Here is a 19,543-nt window from a genome sequence, read left to right on the forward strand (position 1 = left end):
ATTTTAGAGTATAGGTAGCATTGCTCAGATATGAGTTTCTTTTGGTTAACAACTGTCAGCTCATAAATCTGTTTCCTTCTTTTTGACATATTCAGGATAGAAAATTTTTTTCGTGGAATTGACTGACAAACATAAATTCTAAGGCTCGTGAACGCTCTGGCATTTCATCGCTGGGCTTGTGGATTTTAACAAGTGACATCATTTTAATTGGCTAGAATTTATGGTTCTAAAATGGTTTTAATTAGTGGACTCTTTTATGGATCCTATGTACACCCCAAGATGCTCCAACTCAGTAATTAACGCCAAATAAAAAAATCATAGCCATCTATTATATACTAAATTTTAAGTCAAGACCATAAATGATACATGAGTGAAATCATCAGTACATTCATTTTAAACCCAGAGTCATAGCTAAAGGGAGTAGAGCAGGGGTTCTCAAATTTCATTGCATTGCAACCCCCTTCTGACAACAAAAATTATTTCACAACCCCAGGAGGGGAGACCAAAGCATGAGTCTGCCCAAGCCTCGCTGCCCCAAAGCCAAAGAGCTTCATCGCAAAGCATGGAGCTTATAACCTGAGCCCTGCCACCCCAAGCTGAAGCCAAAGCCTGAGCACTGGGCAGTGGGGCTGGGCTTTGGCCCTAGGTAGTGGGGCTCAGGCTTCAGCTTTGTGCCCAGGTGGTGGGGCTCAGGCTTCAGCTTTGGGCCCGGGCGGTGGGGCTCGGGCTTCAGCTTCGGGACCGGGCGGTGGGGCTCGGGCTTCAGCTTCGGGACCGGGCGGTGGGGCTCGGGCTTCAGCTTCGGGCCCGGGCGGTGGGGCTCGGGCTTCAGCTTTGGGCCCGGGCGGTGGGGCTCGGGCTTCAGGCCTGGGGGGTTGGGCTTGGGCTTTGGCTTTGGGCCTGGGCGTGGGGCTCGGGCTTCGGCTTCAGGCCTGTGTCCCAGCCAGTCTAACTCCAGCCCTTGCAACCTCATTAAAACGGGGTTTCAACCCACTTTGGGGTCCTGACCCACAGTTTGAGAACCGCTGGAGTAAAGGGAAGGAAAGTTCTTAGATAGAATAGGCACAGGGTGTTGAAATACTTTAGGTGCCTACTGGGCAAGAAGAGGAGTGGAAAAAAATTAACTCCTTGTATAGCTTAAGCACTCAGAGGCAGATGAAGATTTATGGGGACCCTGGGCACAAAGAGATTTTAGGCCTCCCACAACCCATTGCTATGGGACCCCACACCCTGCTCTTCCTCCCCCCTCCAAAGCCCTGCCCCCAGCCAGGCTAGAAGCCAGAGCCACGGCTGCCCAGGGAGTCCGGGCCATTGTGATGAGCCCTGGACTCTCCACCTGCCCTGGGTGGTGTGCCCCTGGCAGCTGGAGGGTTCAGGGCTCCCCGCAGCACCTAGGGCTCACATGGTGGCTCTTACCATGGCCCGGCTCTGGCTTCTGGCCTGGTCAGGGAGTGGGGCCCCAGGGGGAAGAGGAGGAGTGGGGATCGGGGCCTCAGGGGAAGAATAGAAGCAGGGTGTGGGGTCACAGTTTTGGCATCGGTGGCCCATCCACTTCTATCCAGCTTTTAGCACTCCTGCGGGGGGCCCCAAATTGGGCAGGGCCCCTGGATATAAGCTCTCTGGGCCCGTAAATTAATCTGCCACTGTAAACACTAGAATTATAGAAACCATATAGGTTTAGGGAACCATTTTTATCTGAAGCTCATGTTTTCTTAAGTGGAATCTATTTTTTTTGTTTTTGTATTTAAGTCAGATTAAATGTTAAAAACAGTACATCTCTTTTTGTTGTTAGTTTTTTTTTTTACTGAACTGCAACATGATTTTCGGACATAGACATATATCCAGTGGTGAGCTGGAGCCGGTTCGCACCGGTTCACTAGAACCAGTGGTTAAATTTAGAAGCCCTTTTAGAACCGGTTGGGCTTCTAAATTGAACCGGCCAAAAGTGGTGCCTTAAGGGCCGACTCTACAGGTGCTCCAGCCCTGGAGCACCCAAAGGGAAAATTTGGTGGGTGCAGAGCACCCACTGGCAGCTCTCAGCCTCAGCTCACTTCTGCCTCCTCCCCTGAACGTGCCGCCCTGCTCTGCTTCTCCGCCCCGTCCCCACTTCCCACGAATCAGCTGTTCACGCGGGAAGCCAGGGCAGGCTGAGCTCGGACGGGGGGGCACGAGGAGGGCTGCCTGCACCGCAGCAGGTAACCCGAGGAGGGGGGTGCGCGCAGGGGAACTGCTCCCTGCCCCAGCTCACCTCCGCCACCCTCGGCCTGAGTGTGAAGCCATGGCCTGCTTCTCAGCCCTCCCCGGCTTCCTGCCGAACAGCTGATTTGCGGGAAGCCGGGGGGGGCGGGGGGCGCGGAGAAGCAGAGCAGGGCGGTGAGTTCAGGGGAGGAGGCGGAGTGGAGGTGAGCTGGGGCCGGGCGCGGGGTGGGGAGCTGCCAATTTTCCCCATGGGTGCTCCAGCCCCGGAGCACCCAGGGAGTCGGCACCTAAGGCGCCACTTTTGATGTGATCAGTGGGGGGACAGGCTGCTCCCCCTGCTCCCCCCCAGCTATGCTCCCCCGCCCCTAGGAGCCAGAGGGACCTGCCGGATGCTTCCTGGGAGCTGCCCCAGGTAAGCACCGCTGGGACTCCCCACCTTGCCCCCCGGCAGGTGCCTCTGGCTCTTAGGGGTGGGGTGGGCACCCACTACGGTGGCCCATGAGACCCTCCTGCCCAGTTTTGGGGGCAGTCAGGGGACAGGGGAGCGGGGTGGATGAGGCAGGGGTCCTGGGGGGGGGCGTCAAGGAATGCGGGGGGGTTGGATGTGGCAGGAGTCCTGGGGGGCGGGGGTGGGCAACGACCCCTTTGTGGGGTAAGGAGGGAACCCGTTGTTAACATTTTGGCAGCTCATCACTGCATATATCAAAACGATCACACAGGGTTTTATTCTAGTTCAGGGCTTTTTTGGTGCATAAATCTCTGATCATGATGTTCCAAAATACACAGTGGATGATGGCAGCTCCAGTGGTGCAATCCTTTTGACTTCAGTGCAGCTCAACACGGCTTCAGGGTCCATCTGCAAAGGTTCAAGTGCAGGATCAGTTTACAGTGAATGTAATGATGGTTTTGCTCTTATGCACATTTCACTGATACTACCTTAAAACTTAGTGTATAATAGATGGCTAAGAACTTTTCAAATTGACATTAACTTCTGAATTGTTTACATGAAGTAACATTTAATGTTGTTTGCACTTTCTGTCCTAAAGCAGCACCTACATTGATGACTTTTCTTTATGTTTCTTTTCCAGGAAAATGGGATATATACAATAGCAAAACTGATTTTACCAAACAAACAAAGGAATGCAGTAAAAGCTCATTTATTACAGGTAATTCTCTTTCACGCTGAAAGCTTTACACAGTCTTTGGAAATGTATCTTATGATTTTTGGTATTTTAATATACAGTAGCAACTTTATTAACCACTTTATTAAAAAATACATGAAACGAATGGCAGATTCCTTCACCACAGGAAAGTAAAAGTCAAATCATGACCTTGTGCGTGGTGTTCTGCTATAAAACACTTTATGCTTCTTGTACCCTACCTAACATAGAAGAACATGGATATTGAGGCTATGTCTACACTGGCAAGTGAAAGACCAAACTTTTGTCGTTCAGAGGTGTTAACCCCCCACGCCCCCGAACGACAAAAGTTTGGTCAATGATAGGCGCCAGTGCTACGAGTGCTTTGTCAGCAGGAGCGCTCTCCTGCCGACAACGCTACCACCGCTCATTGGGGGTGGAAGCTTTTTGTCGGCAGGAGAGCCGACAACAGCGGCTACGCTGCGCGCCTTTTGACTTCGTTTCTTTTGGGGTGGAGCACCTTGCTGTGATTGTTAAATAAAGCATAGCAAAACATAACATAAAGTAAAGTAAATTAAATGCAGGATGATCAATCTTTGTTTGCTAAAGATCCGGTGGCTTCTGTGTTTGTTATGAAATTTTATGTAAATTTATTGGTTAGAGTCAACCCAGGTTGGTAGTGACCAGTACAGTAGTTGTTAACTATCTGACAGCTATTCTGTGGCGTCTGAGAAATGAGTTTGGTGTCTTTCTGATTTCTAGTGAGTAGCTGTCCATGTCACTAAAATCATCACCATAACTGTCACCTAATGGGCACTCTTAGTAGAGAGGGAAAGATGGCCATTCTTATTGCCTTTTACCACAGTAGTCCTTCCAGATCAGGCTTGAGACACACTGGAGAAGTGGTTTGGGGATCTTGCACTGCTGATGTATGCTGCATGCTCTCTTTATGGATTAACAGATCAGACTGCAATCTCAAATGTTAGCTAGTGCCTATCATCTGCACTAAAGTTTTTTTTTATAATACTTAAATTAATTTAAAACTTTTTGTAACATTATCCTTTGAAGGAAATTAAAGAGGGAGTAAATTTATAAAATCTTTTTATGAAACTAATTTAATGCAGTTAGGCATCTGTTTAACAGTAGCTTCAAATATATACATATTTTTAATTAGATTAATTTACCAAGTGTGTTGTTAACTCCAATTCAGCATAAAGTTACAAGAGATTATATTTTACAATAGATCATGAGTGAATGTAGTATGGTTTAAATATAAGGTGACATCAGTTATTAGTAACAAAGGTTTGATTATGACATTGCTGATACACTTAACAGAAATCCCAGAAAACCACATCCAGGAAAATGATAAGAAATCTATCTTTAATCCAAACCATGTTTAACATCTCATGCTGCTTTTCTATTGTTCCTTTCTCATAATTATTGATTTCTAGGATATTTGTGAATTTTATGAATTTCATGGGTTTATTTCTTACAATTTGGCCCAGTATCTTTGTCTTGCTAATCAGTCTCTTCATTCTTTCTATTTCTTTAGGAATCACAATTCATTATTTGGGGAGTAGTTATGATATCACAATCATTATTTCCCCATTCATTCAGTATGTAAAGAATATGCTGCCCTTAAATCTGAAGCTTTTTACAGACATAAAAGTGTTAAGCTCAGAATATTTCTGTGAGGAAGGAAAGTAGTAGTATTCTCATTTTACAGGTAGGAAATAGATGAATAGGGAGGTAACTGACTGTCTGTGGGAGAGCTGTGAACAGAGGACAGATCTCTTAATTTTTAGTCCTGTGTTTCAGTCATATAACCCTGATTCCTTCCTACATTAGGGACTAGGCACAGTCACTAAAAAGGGAAACCTTCAAAGTAATAACTATGGCTCCAATCCTGAAAGTTATTCCACACTGACAGACCCCTCTGACTGTGCCGGTCTCAGAAGAATATTGGAACGACAACACCGGATGTTTATCCTGTGTTCAAAGGGCAATTATTTTGGAATAAGAAAAAACAATTCTCTTTAAAGAAGACTGTTTCCTAGCAGTATTGGTGACTGATGTCCTGCTTCCCTCAAAAATAGTGGTTAGCTTTTATCTCTTTCATTATTTTGCAGTCATTACTCCAGCAAAACTCCTACCGTCTGAGTAAGGACCACTGGATTGGACCCATAATAGGATTTTTAGTCACGAATGTAATCTAACAGTTTGAATATTATTTAGATCTATATTATTGTTTCCACTGTTTTAGAGTCTTGGTAACTCATTTTCCTTTGGCTTACACATTGCAGCCATCTTTGTTTGGTAAGCTAGTTTTTGCATTGCTTGGATAGATGGATATAGTTGGAGAGAACTCAAGATGAGTTACCTAAAAATCTCTGTATTAACTAAGAGACTCTAATTTCACCCATGGCTGTCATGATTATTTTTTTAATGTTTATTTTCTCTAATAGTGATTATATAGAAACTCAGCTATATGGATAATTTTCTGAAAACTAGATCAAGTGTATTCTTATGGCTGATCTTCAGATTCTTGTAAACTTAGGGCTTTTTGTTGGTTTGTTTTTGTTTTTGTCTCCTGTTGACATTTTTAGGGCTCTACACTTCATTTTCCAGAAAAAAGGGCCAAATTCTGCTCCCTGTTACCTAAGTGTAACCCCATTGACTTCCATTGGACTGCACTGGAATCATCGAGCAGAATGTGGCTCAAAGACTTCAGCAGTGCAGAAATAAAATTATTCGGTGTCTAATGTAGCTATGCTGATCCGTAGTTTTTTTTGAAGAGGGCCTGCCAGCATTGGAAATACAGCATGCACTGAAGCAGATGGCTTGTGACTAAAGTGTAGAAATGTTTAATTTTGGTTTATTGAGGATGATTACCATGCTAATAGCCTGGCCTACTTAGTTACTTAAATATGAAGGTTAAAAAAATATGTTTAGGGTCCTTATTGTTTTATGAACAGCGTTTTAATTTGTACATAATTTGTTATTAATTGAAGCATTTCTGTCACCCCAGTGTTATGCTTTCAGAGCCTTGCGGTTTCTCTTCAGTATGGAAAGAAATAGACATCTCTTTAAAAGGTATGGTAATAAAATGCTACATGGGACTGCATTTGTAGCATTTACAAACCATCATTCAGGTAAATTCTCAATTAATGTCATGCTCAGTTTTCAAATGTAGTAATTGATTTCCAGAGAACAAGAAAAAACAAACAAACAAAATCTAAGAGTGCATATCCTCCACTCTTCTCCACAGCTGCAAATGGCTGGCTGTGCCTGCAGTTGAACGATTTGCAGTACTGCTGTATGAGGCAGGATTTAGAGAGTTAGTGGAGGGGGCCTGCCTCGTAGGAACTCTACTGAACTCAACAGAATCCAGCCCTACAGAGGCTGCTCTTGTGTTTCCATGTAGCAAGCTTTGGAGCAAGCTGGAGGTAGAGTGAAGTTAGGACTGTTGCATCTGCCATTGTGTAGGTCCATCAGCCTTTTCCCAGAAGATTAGCGTAACTGTATGAGAAGCAACATGGAACCTCAGAACTACAGTACCAGATATGGAGCAGTTGGGGAGGAGTGGATTCTTTCTTTACCCACCCCTTTTGAGAACTGATCCTACATCAAGCCTGTTTACTTGGGCTGGGTGCTGGGATATATGACCCTACATGAAGAAAAATGTCTGCCACCAATAACCATCTCTACTAGAAATGTTTTGCCAGAGTTTTAACAGAAGGTTAGAATATGAAGTTCATGTGTAACCAAATGCCTAACTGTGAAATAAGAATGACAATCAAACTGCAAATTGGCTGTAACTTTTGGTAGTTCTTACCTATCCATCACTTGTTATCAAAAGACTTAAACTGATAGAATTATGAACATACACACACACCTTTCATCTTACTTTTATTTTAATAAAGCTGACCTGACCAGTTTTCCTTTTCCTGGAAGGGCTCCAGCCTATAAAGATTGTACAGTACTACTAGGGCTTGAGTTGTGATTGAGCCATTTCCTCATCCTTCGTTTTGCAACTCCTTTACAGTTCCTGATTTCCATTCCTGCCATTCCTCACCCTACCTATAGCTCCTTTTGAAAAAAGGAAACAACAAAACACCAACCAAACATGTAACTAATGAGGCTTTGCCAATTCTTCACTATTTTAATTGGCTTGTTTGTTGTAAATCCGTTCCCTACCCTTTGTCTGTTTTGTGTCTTTTTGATTGTAAATCGTGGGAAAAGGATTATAGCCCCAATCCTGCACGTAAACAGGTATTAGTCACATCACTGAATGCTCTACTGGAAGTTGCAGAGATAATACAGTGATGGGGCAATATAAGAACCTATACAGAATTGCATAGATACACCATTGCATCCAAGGGGAGCTCCATTGACTTCAGTGAATCTCTACCTTTCAATGGAGTAGGATCTGTGTTTATGCAGTGGGCAGCAAAATGATGTCCCAATCCCAGCTGGGACCTTTGGAAGTTCCTTGTAGTCCCACATGGTGACTATTTGTGATTAGGAACATTTGAATGGCTGGTCAAAAATAATAATTATTTAGAAGGTTATAAAATAAGGAGTAGCAATACATTAGTTAAAAAAGTCTTCACGGTGAGTAATCTGTTATGAACACTCCCTAAATTTATAAAAATGTTAAATGTTTTTAGACTCTTCCCGACTGATTTGTTTGAGAACTTCATTGATATTGGACATTATGTTCGTAATATCAGTGCTTATGAAGAGCTGGTATCAAAGCTAAATTCATTACTGGTAAGCACAAAGTTTCCAATTTTTTCATCATGTTAAAAAATAACTATTGTTTTCAGTTTGCTGTACATGTAAATCATCAAAATTGCATATTTTTTAAATATTATCATTAGGAGGAGGAACTCAAGCAAATTGCTGAAAGTATTGAAAGCATTAATCAAAATAAAGCACCATCAAAATACATAGGCAATTACGCGATTTTAGATCATCTTGGCAGTGGAGCTTTTGGAAGTGTTTATAAGGTAAACTTGCTTTTTGATATTAACCAACAATTTTCTGTTGACATTTGTCTGTTTTTTCCACCATTTTTTAGGTTTATTCTGAATCTGTCTGACAACATTTGTGCCTGTAAAAATGGCCAATATGTTTCTCAGAACAACAGTGATCTTTATTACTACTCTTTTTTCTTTGTACTACTTTTCACAGACAGCAGTTCTGTCTGCTAGAAAGTGTGATAAATCTGTATAATCTGAAGGGATTCACACCACTGTTTCTGCAAAGCCCCACACAGAGCATCTATGAAGTTCTTTAAAACATCTAAGCAAACCCTGCAGGACACTGCTAACTGCATCATTGGTCTCCAACACTTTTCAGCTGATATCACACTAACTACAGAAAGAATAGTTACTTTAGAATTTAAGGTTTCAGAGTGGTAGCCATGTTAGTATGTATCAGCAAAAACAACGAGGAGTCCTTGTGGCACCTTAGAGACTAACCAACATATTTGGGCATAAGCTTTCGTGGGCTAAAACCCACTTCATCAGATGCAACTGAATTGAAGAGAAAGATTTAGACTCAGTTAACTCACCACATCTATATGATTAATGTCCTTTCTGCCCCCATCCTTTTTTGTTAATTTTTACACGGTTTTTCCCCTGTAGGTTAGAAAACATAGTGTCCAAAATCTACTAGCAATGAAAGAAGTCAATTTACATAATCCAGCATTTGGAAAGGACAAAAAAGACAGAGACAGCAGTGTAAAGAACATTGTCTCTGAATTAACAATCATTAAAGAACAGGTAAGTGTCATAAACCCTTCACTAGGAGACATTTTCTAAAAATTTCTCACCATTAGTAAAAGCAGCTCAACTGTGTTTTTGGGAGCCCTACTGTATATAGGCTGCCAGCTGCTGGTGGTGGTTTTAGTCTGATCAACACAATATAAAAAATGCCAGTGGCCCATCTACACCACTCTAAACATTGCAAACATTTCAGTATTAGCAGCACTGTAAACAAGACCTTATTGTTACTTGGAAACTCTGAGATTGTTAACTGATGTATTCAACAATTTAAAAAAATTCCTTTAATAAAGAATAATCTGTTAGCAACAGTCTAATGAAAAGTTGGTCAGTGTTTCTATTCCATATTAAGTTTTCATGGCTTTGAAATCGTCAGATTTTAGTCCGAAAAAGTCACTGCTGTGACTTACAAGTTCTCAAAGTGTGATTTTTAAATTAAAAACAATATTGAATGCAAATCGGATTTAGGGTTGTCTGCTGAAGCAAAGGGGACTTTGTGCAGGCTTACTAGCTTTGCCCCTCTATTTCTTTGCTCCATTCCTTCCACTGTTAGGGGTTAAGTCAGAATCATCTTGTTTGGTCTCCCACTTCCTGGTTTTGCTGGGGAAGGAGAGTAATCTTCAACACCATTTTTTGGAATATACCTTCCCTCCAAGTTTGAAATTGGGAGAAGGGGCAACAATGGCTCATCCTACCCTGTCAGCTCCTAGAGTGACTGCAATTAGGGAGTCCTTATGCCATCTGTGCATCTGTCCTTATGCCATCTGGCGGGAGGAAATCCTGTCTGCTATGCCCCATATAAGGCAAGGGCACATTTATCAGACAGAATTAGTTACAACCCTCTGAAATCCAGAAATTTTTTGGAATACAAGTTTCGGAAACTTTTATAATATTTGTATAAAACTATTGCTATTCCGCTCAATTTATAGATTGATGTTATCAATATTGTGCCCTCAATCTAACATTAATTCCAACTGTCTATTTTTTTTTCGTATTGTAGCTTTCTCATCCCAATGTTGTACGATATTACAGAACCTTCCTGGAAAGTAAGTAAAAACTTAGCGACTAAAAACCATGTTGTTTGTCATGAAGAAATAATAGCATAATAAAAGTACTTAGTAGATCCAGGAAAGATCCTATCCAACTTGAACAGTAGGAACTAATTTTCTCTTAAGAATAGCACTATAGCTCCAACAGATTTAGACCTAAGTGTTGGTTTAAATATTGGCTACAGCAGACTGTTAATAACAATAGCTATTATTTACATTGATTTACATTGCAGTAGCACCCATAATGTGCTAGGCCCTGTCCAAACATATAAGACACACCCTGCTCTAAAGAATTTACAGTCTGAAAAACAAAATTCAGATGCTGGGGAAAGATATATCATGATACAGGGTGGTGACTGATACGTGAATTATTCATTCCATCCCCCTCCCCCTTTTTGTATGCATGCACTATAGGCAGCTGTCCTCCCTGGCTGTTGTTATTAGCGATCTAATTTCTTGTAGGTGTTGCAGCAAATGTGATTCTGAAGAACGCATTTGAATGACAAGAACAAGAGTAGTCATTAAAATATATTTGCACATACAGATAATTTAAGCAGAGTAATAAACTAACAATCATATATGTATATTTTGACTAAGATCATGTTTTCTGAGGATATGCTGGATATATGAATGTAATATTTTTTTGGGATTGCCATTTCCTTTTGTTGTGCATAGATGACAGGCTGTACATAGTAATGGAGCTCATAGAAGGGGCACCGCTGGGAGAACACTTTCATTCTTTGAAGGAAAAGCAACAACAGTTTACAGAAGATAGAATATGGAATATATTTATACAAGTAAGGACCTGCATTTTAATTTGTAACCTTTCTTTATGAAATTTGTAGAGCCATTTGTATATGCTGGACTAATAAATTTATAAAATAATACTTATAGTGCCAAAGCACTAAATGTCATAAAATGTGAACATAATTTTATCTGATTTTATTTGGGTTGCAGTTAAAATTCTTTATATGTCTTTTTGTTTTAAAGCTGTGTCTAGCTCTTCGTTACTTGCATAAGGAGAAGAGGATTGTCCATAGAGATCTCACTCCAAACAATATCATGCTGGGGGATAAAGACAAAGTAACAGTTAGTAAGTGGAATTTCTGTGGCCACAGTGGGTTTCAGCCCAGTTCACCTTGTTCACCAGCCTTGTTCACCAAACTTCAAGAGTAGACAAATTAGAGGAATGGGCCAAAAGAAATCTGATGGGGTTCAACAAGGACAAGTGCAGAATCCTGCACTTAGGAAGGAAGAATCCCATGCACTGCTACAGACTAGGGATCGAGTGGCCAGGCAGCAGTTCTCCAGAAAAGGGCCTAGGGATTACGGTGGACGAGAAGCTGGATATGAGTCAACAGTGTGCCCTTGTTGCCAAGAAAGGCTAACGGCATTTTGGGCTGTATAAGTAGGAGATTTGCCAGCAGATCGAGGGACGTGATCATTCCCCTCTATTCGGCATTGGTGAGGCCTCATCTGGAGTTCTGTGTCCAGTTTTGGGCCCCACATTACAAGAAGGATGTGGAAAAATTGGAAAGAGTCCAGCAGAGGGCAACAAATATGATTGGGGGCTGGAGCACATGACTTATGAGGAGAGGCTGAGGGAACTGGGATTATTTAGTCTGCAGAAGAAGAGAATTGGGGGGGATTTGATAGCTGCTTTCAACTACCTGAAAGGGGGTTCCAAAGAGGATTGATCTAGACTGTTCTCAGTGGCACCAGATGATAGAACAAGGAGTAATGGTCTCAAGTTGCAGTGGAGTAAGTTTAGGTTGGATATTAGGAAAATCTTTTTCACTAGGAGGGTGGTGAAGCACTGGAATGGGTTATCTAGGGAGGTGGTGGATATGAGTCAAGAGTGTGCCCTTGTTGCCAAGAAGGCTAACGGCATATTGGACTCTATTAGTAGGAGCATTGCCAGCAGATCGAGGGAAGTGATTATTCCCCTCCATTCAGCCCTGGTGAGACCACATCTGGAGTATTGTGTCCAGTTTTGGGCACCCACACACACCCACTACAGAAAGGATGTGGGCAAATTGGAGAGAGTCCAGCAGAGGGCCAGGAAAATGATTAAGGGACTGGGGCACGTGACTTACCAGGAGAGGCTGAGGGAACTGGTCTTATTTAGTATGCAGAAGAGTAAGGGGGGATTTGATAGCAGCCTTCAACTACCTGAAGGGGGGGTTCCAAAGAGGATGGAGCTAGGCTGTTCTGAGTGGTGGCAGATGACAGAACAAGGAGCAATGGTCTCAAGTCCTGTGTCTAGTGCTGTATATGGCTGGCATGCATCTCTCCAGTCTCCCCAAAGTGGTCAGAAGGAAACCCGTCACAGGTAGGGTTTTATGATTGGATTTGAAAGCAGCCTCTGAGCATGAAAAATATTCCAAAGAACTGCAGGGTTTTAATGCAGTGTCTTCTCTGACTGAACTAAAATGCAATGTGGAACATTCAGCTGGCCTACCAGGCACTTCAGAGTCCTCTATTTTTTTTTTAAATACAGATTCATAATAGCAAATGGCCTGCTACATTATTTTTATTGCTTAAGATGCAAAACTAAATATAGATTCTGAGTAACAGAGAATAGCGACAGTAAACCTGGCTACAAAAGTCAACCTCCCTTGTTTAAACACCCCCCCCCCAACCAACCATTCCACTGTAGTAGATAAAAATGTAGTAATATTAGAATACTGTAATTTTCTAGCAGGAGTCAGTTATGTCAAATAATATGCAGAGGAGAGTTCCTTGATTGGTATTAAATCTAATGTACTAAAAAGTATTGATTCCTAATAATTGTGTCATTTTAAAAGAAGATGATTTAATGGTGCTTTACCTCTGAATTATGAAACTACACATTCAGAATATTTTCTAACAAAAATATTGATATGTAGTCATAGTGTGTAAAAGCATACTACCACTGAGAGGCAGTCTTGCCTTGAGTTTACTGCTTTGTCTTTCAGCCTACCTACTTGTTTATATAGAAAAATGCAAAGCAACTTTAAAACATATACCCAAAATTGTACTTGAGGAACAGTAGAATTCTGACAGAAAAATTGGAGTTACTGAAACTCTGTCCTTAACCCTCTGTATTGTGATTGGTTATTGCATATTTGAACCCCGTGTTATTTTAGCTAGTGTATAAAATAATAATATGTTGCACTACATATATGCAGTGGTGGGAGGGGACATGATGGCCTTTTCTCTATTATTTTTGAATATCACTGAAATTGTTGTCTCATAATCTTAATGGTAATAGAGTTCCATTCCTTTCCTCCTAGCAATAGTTAAAACATTCTCTATCTGTGAATTGACATAGCATCCTGCAGTAACTCATACAATCCATACAGACCAAGGATTGGATTATTTATAGTTTTGGTAATTATATTCTACAGCATAATAGGTATTTGTGGAGGAGGTGTATTATTTATCTGACCAAGTATAATGTCTCCATATAAAGATAGATACATAGGGCCTGATGTAGTTGAAAATACATGCACAAGTCCTGGAAAGTCATAAATCCCGACTCTTCAGCAGATTTGAAATATTTAGATATTATAAATGTAAACATAAATAAAACGAAAAGGTTCTGCTCCATGAATTTAACCAAAACTCAACCACAGCTCAATGGTGTCAAGTCGTAGAGCAACACCAGAGAAGAACAGTTCCATGTTCTTTTGTCTTTCAAACCCTCAACCTGGGGAGGTAAGTGAAAGTTATGCTTGTCTAAAACTGGAGTAACTCTCCCATGGGCTGCCACGGAGGTGACGGTTGGATTAATGAATAATATGGGTACATCCTCTAGTGGTTTTGTAAGCAGGGGAATGCTCCCACTATTGTGGGGAACTTTCCTGGTTTATATACTACCCTGGTGAAGTGGGCTAGCAAAAGCATCTGAGTCCTCGCTCCCACTTCCTTTTCCCAGAGGCCTGCCTGACCTCAGGGGCTCCCCTTCCACTCTCCAGTGTGGCAGAGTCCTCGTAAACCCAACAAGGCTGGGCCCAGGATTCCTGGGGGGCTCAACCCCTAACCTTGTTATGGTCACTTAGGGCAGGGGCTAGGGTGTCCCCACTCTGGGGTGCTCTATCTGCACTGGATGCTTCCCTGACCCACTGATAATTACATGCAGTTCAAAGCAAATACAATTTATTAAACAGAAATCAATTAAAAAAAATAAGGGAAAAATGGGAAAGTTAAAGGAAAACACATAACTCCGCTCTGTGGCATGGAGATATCACAACCAGCATCTTTGGAATGTAAGGGAAGTTCAGTCTGTTCCTCACAAGTCCCAGGCCTCCTTCTCAGGCCCTGGCTGTGCTGCAGGGATGCTGTGGGTCGGACACTTGCTCTGGCAGTGGCCACACACCCTCAGGCTTTAGGTGGCAGGACCCTTCTTTCCAGCGTCACCCCCGCCCCATCGGGGTTACAATCCCCCTCCAAGTCTGGCCTGCAAGGCGTCTTGGCTGGGGGCATCTCCCTGTGCTGGGCCCGCTTCCCAGGGTCCCCCTCACTCTCTCCAGCTGCTCACCACACCCGGCTCCAGACTGCTCCAGCCCCAGCTCCAGCTCCACTCTGCCTCAGTGTTGCTGCTACTCTGCCTCCAGTTCCCTGGGCTGCTTCTTGGGCCCCTCTGCCTCTGGTCGCTACAGCTCTCCTCCCAGCACAGGTCTGCTCCCAGCACTAACCTGCTTCCTGGGCTGCTTTTCTGGCCCCCTGGATCCGGCACACCTCTGCTCTCCAGCTCAGCTTGAGCCCCTGCTTTTTCCTTAGCTCGGCCCCACTCTATCTGACCAGGCAATCCAGCTCACATGGAGGAAGATGGGTCATAGAATCATAGAATATAAGGGTTGGAAGGGACCCCAGAAGGTCATCTAGTCCAACCCCCTGCTCAAAGCAGGACCAATTCCCAGTTAAATCATCCCAGCCAGGGCTTTGTCAAGCCTGACCTTAAAAACCTCTAAGGAAGGAGATTCTACCACCTCCCGAGGTAACGCATTCCAGTGTTTCACCACCCTCATAGTGAAAAAGTTTTTCCTAATATCCAATCTAAACCTCCCCCACTGTAACTTGAGACCATTACTCCTCGTTCTGTCTTCTGCTACCATTGAGAACAGTCTAGAGCCATCCTCTTTGGAACCCCCTTTCAGGTAGTTGAAAACAGCTATCAAATCCCCCCTCATTCTTCTCTTCTGCAGGCTAAACAATCCCAGCTCCCTCAGCCTCTCCTCATAACTCATATGTTCCAGACCCCTAATCATTTTTGTTGCCCTTCGCTGGACTCTCTCCAATTTATCCACATCCTTCTTGAAGTGTGGGGCCCAAAACTGGACACAGTACTCCAGATGAGGCCTCACCAATGTCGAATAGAGGGGAACGATCATGTCCCTCGATCTGCTCGCTATGCCCCTACTTATACATCCCAAAATGCCATTGGCCTTCTTGGCAACAAGGGCACACTGCTGACTCCTATCCAGCTTCTCGTCCACTGTCACCCCTAGGTCCTTTTCCGCAGAACTGCTGCCTAGCCATTCGGTCCCTAGTCTGTAGCTGTGCATTGGGTTCTTCCGTCCTAAGTGCAGGACCCTGCACTTATCCTTATTGAACCTCATCAGATTTCTTTTGGCCCAATCCTCCAATTTGTCTAGGTCCTTCTGTATCCTATCCCTCCCCTCCAGCGTATCTACCACTCCTCCCAGTTTAGTATCATCCGCAAATTTGCTGAGAGTGCAATCCACACCATCCTCCAGATCATTTATGAAGATATTGAACAAAACCGGCCCCAGGACCGACCCTTGGGGCACTCCACTTGATACCGGCTGCCAACTAGACATGGAGCCATTGATCACTACCCGTTGAGCCCGACAATCTAGCCAGCTTTCTACCCACCTTGTAGTGCATTCATCCAGCCCATACTTCCTTAACTTGCTGACAAGAATACTGTGGGAGACCGTGTCAAAAGCTTTGCTAAAGTCAAGAAACAATACATCCATTGCTTTCCCTTCATCCACAGAACCAGTAATCTCATCATAGAAGGCGATTAGATTAGTCAGGCATGACCTTCCCTTGGTGAATCCATGCTGGCTGTTCCTGATCACTTTCCTCTCATGCAAGTGCTTCAGGATTGATTCTTTGAGGACCTGCTCCATGATTTTTCCAGGGACTGAAGTGAGGCTGACTGGCCTGTAGTTCCCAGGATCCTCCTTCTTCCCTTTTTTAAAGATTGGCACTACATTAGCCTTTTTCCAGTCATCCGGGACTTCCCCGGTTCGCCACGAGTTTTCAAAGATAATGGCCAATGGCTCTGCAATCACAGCCGCCAGTTCCTTCAGCACTCTCGGATGCAACTCGTCCGGCCCCATGGACTTGTGCACGTCCAGCTTTTCTAAAAAGTCCCTAACCACCTCTATCTCCACAGAGGGCTGGCCATCTCTTCCCCATTTTGTGATGCCCAGCGTAGCAGTCTGGGAGCTGACCTTGTTAGTGAAAACAGAGGCAAAAAAAGCATTGAGTACATTAGCTTTTTCCACATCCTCTGTCACTAGTTTGCCTCCCTCATTCAGTAAGGGGCCCACACATTCCTTGGCTTTCTTCTTGTTGCCAACATACCTGAAGAAACCCCTGATTAGCCTCCCCCTCCCCCCCATCAGTCAGGCTGACCTGGAGCATTGGCCTCTCCCCATTTTTTCTGGGGACTGTCAGTCTCAAGGTTCCGATTTCCCATGGACCCTTCCACTTTCTTTTGGTACTGGGAGCTAGCCAACCAAAACACCCGCACTGAGTTTTAGTAAGGGGACAACAGTCCCCTTACACTTCAAAAATAACATGTTTTTACTTGTAGTGCTCCCCTCACCTCCCCAGTTATCCTTCCTGCAATGAGAATCTGTGTGGCAATAGCATAATGGAGAAAGTTTACTCACCTGTAACTGGTGTTCTCCAAATATATTGTCATTGTGAACTACAGTGACCCTTCCTCTTTCCCTCTCTTTTTTGAATCCTATATTAGGTTTTGATCAATGAAAAAGAATGAAGCTGAAGGATAGTTGGGGCCATGAGATCCAACAGATTTAAAACTGCATTGAGTACACTGTGCGACCTCAACAATAAACTGCTATTAAACAGTTCTGGTATTCATCTGACACACACATGGAAGGGGGCTCAGTTACCTCAGTAGTAACATCTCCCTGCCTCCAGACACCATGGGGGCCTCCCCTGAAGACCAGAATTTTGTGCTGGAGGAGGAAGCAAAGATTGAACATGCTTTGAGAGGGGGACCTCATTGTTTCTGCTACCCCAACTGCAGAATTTACCCAGAAAAGATCATACAGCCTGATGTTGTATTATTTTTTCCACAGAACCCTCCAAGGAGTCCTGGGGGCAGCTGCAGCTAGGGGAAGTCTCTTGTAGTGCAATTCCAGTGGACATGTGTTGTCAGTGAGCCAAGGAGATGGCCAGCTGAGAGCCACAACTAGGGCAGACATAGAGAACCTCTCTATGATGACACTGGCTGCAGGTGGGAGAATCTCTGTGAGGATGAGGAGACGCCTGCAGAGATGATCTCCTGTAAATGTCCCTCATGTCACTCCCATGGGGCCTACTGAAGTAGGGGATACCTGGGGCACTAATAGGTACAATTTTTCAATCTCTATATCCACAATTTTTTATTATTTTTTAAATTCCAAGAACGATTAGACCATATCATTGTCTGTCCCTTTGCCCAGTAGTTTTCTGCAATTGATGGAAATAAAAATAAACATCCTATGCCCAGTGAACCTCTGCATTTTAAATATTCCCACAGTGAAACTGTATAATTTTCTCAGCTTCTCCCTCAAATGCATTCTTGCACTTTCTCCCATGCTGTCCCTTACAACTGAGAAAACAGCCCCCCATCAAAAACTGCAAAGGCACCATCGTATCCTCTTACCAGTCGCTCCTCAAAAATGGCCTCTTCTAAAATGCATACTGAAAACTGCAATCTGGTCATAGCTAGGGAGATAGTGAGATCTGATCACTACTCCTGATTGACTAAGAGCTGTATATATCCCGTTAGTTTTGTTACACTGTCTCCTCTACCTTCTGCCCCGGCCCACTTGTTGGTCTCATCCATGTATTGTCTTTCAGACTGTCAGCAATTTGGGGAGGAACTGTCATTTACTTTGTTTATTATTTTCTATTAGTTAATATGATTATTATGGTAGTGTCTAAGGGCTGACCAAGAGTGTGGCCCCACTGTGCTAAGCAGTGTACAAACAAAGTAGTAGACAGTCCCTGGCCCAAACAGCTAACAATCCAAATAAACAGGACAGGCACAGGGTGTGAGAAAGTGTGTTAGGCACAAGCACGGTGAATAATGAGATGGCAGCAATGTCCTATTAGTTATACAGTTTGTTTGAGGGTGAGAGAAAGTTGGTTTTCTTAATAGGGGATCAGCTAAATAGAAAGGAAAGGGAAGGGAGTTGGAGTGAGAGGGACAGGAGCAGGTGTGGAGTGAAGTCAAGATGAAGAGACTGTGAGGGAGGGTGAGGGGTAGCAGGAGTGTTGGAGCAAGCAGCCAATCAGCACAGGACCGAGAGTCCAGACAAAACTGTTGAAAGTTCTCCAAATGTCCAAAGGACTAAACATAATAATGGGAACCAGCCTGGTTGGCCTATGGGTGCTGCCACGATATCAATGTTACAAAATAGTAATTTTTAAATGATTAAACTTTTTATTTTAAATTGGTGAAAAAGTGTCACTGAAATGATGCACTCCTGATCAGTGTGAGTGTCTGAGTTATAAATTTCTCATAAACAGAGTTTACGTTGAAATTGCAGGCATAGCATGGCATCCCCACTGCAATAATAAAAATTATTCAGTCTGCTGTTTTAGCCATACCTTGGACCGCTATTGTCCCTGGCTAGTTTTCATCTGCTTAGGTTTTTTTGTATGTATATAGACAGTGAGAGCTAATAGTTTTCTGAATTTAAAATGAGTATGCTTTCTTTTTTTTCATTGTAGCATGTTGTACCTTGGGGTGCTTATTTCAATATACACCCACATATGTTGTTCTGCTTATATCAGAGGTGGGGAACCTATGGCCCATGGGCTGGATTCAGCCTGTTGCTTAATTTGATCCGGCCTGTGCATGGGTGGTGGGTCCCATAGGCTGAGGGAGGCTGTGCCTCCCCAAACAGCCAGGTATGGGCCCTGCCCAGGCTCTCCCCATTGTTTACTGCTGCACAGCGTATGGCTCCTCCAGTCTCCCTGTGCTCCAGCCGGGACTGGAGAGGCTGCGGCCACAAGCCGACTGCCTTCCCAGCACTCCGAGGCTGTGGGGGCTGGGGCCATGCACTGCCTGCCCTCCCGGCACTCCTCTGGGGCTGCAGAGGCTACCCTG

The 19,543-nt window shown here is 43.6% G+C and overlaps 1 protein-coding gene across 7 annotated transcripts in view; it reads left to right on the forward strand.

Annotated features, from left to right (window-relative positions):
- Positions 1-19,543, forward strand: part of NEK10 (NIMA related kinase 10) — a 180,765-nt gene that overhangs the window by 47,615 nt on the left and 113,607 nt on the right. For all 7 annotated transcript variants that reach the window (XM_075125730.1, XM_075125735.1, XM_075125731.1 and 4 more), the window contains exons 15-22: positions 3,288-3,365; positions 6,367-6,431; positions 8,009-8,111; positions 8,222-8,350; positions 8,990-9,127; positions 10,128-10,173; positions 10,852-10,973; positions 11,167-11,269. In XM_075125730.1, the coding sequence (XP_074981831.1) occupies positions 3,288-3,365; positions 6,367-6,431; positions 8,009-8,111; positions 8,222-8,350; positions 8,990-9,127; positions 10,128-10,173; positions 10,852-10,973; positions 11,167-11,269 (784 nt within the window). The remainder of the gene's footprint in view (positions 1-3,287; positions 3,366-6,366; positions 6,432-8,008; positions 8,112-8,221; positions 8,351-8,989; positions 9,128-10,127; positions 10,174-10,851; positions 10,974-11,166; positions 11,270-19,543) is intronic.

This window comes from Caretta caretta, chromosome 2, assembly GCF_965140235.1.
Source record: "Caretta caretta isolate rCarCar2 chromosome 2, rCarCar1.hap1, whole genome shotgun sequence".
NCBI lineage: Eukaryota > Metazoa > Chordata > Testudines > Cheloniidae > Caretta > Caretta caretta.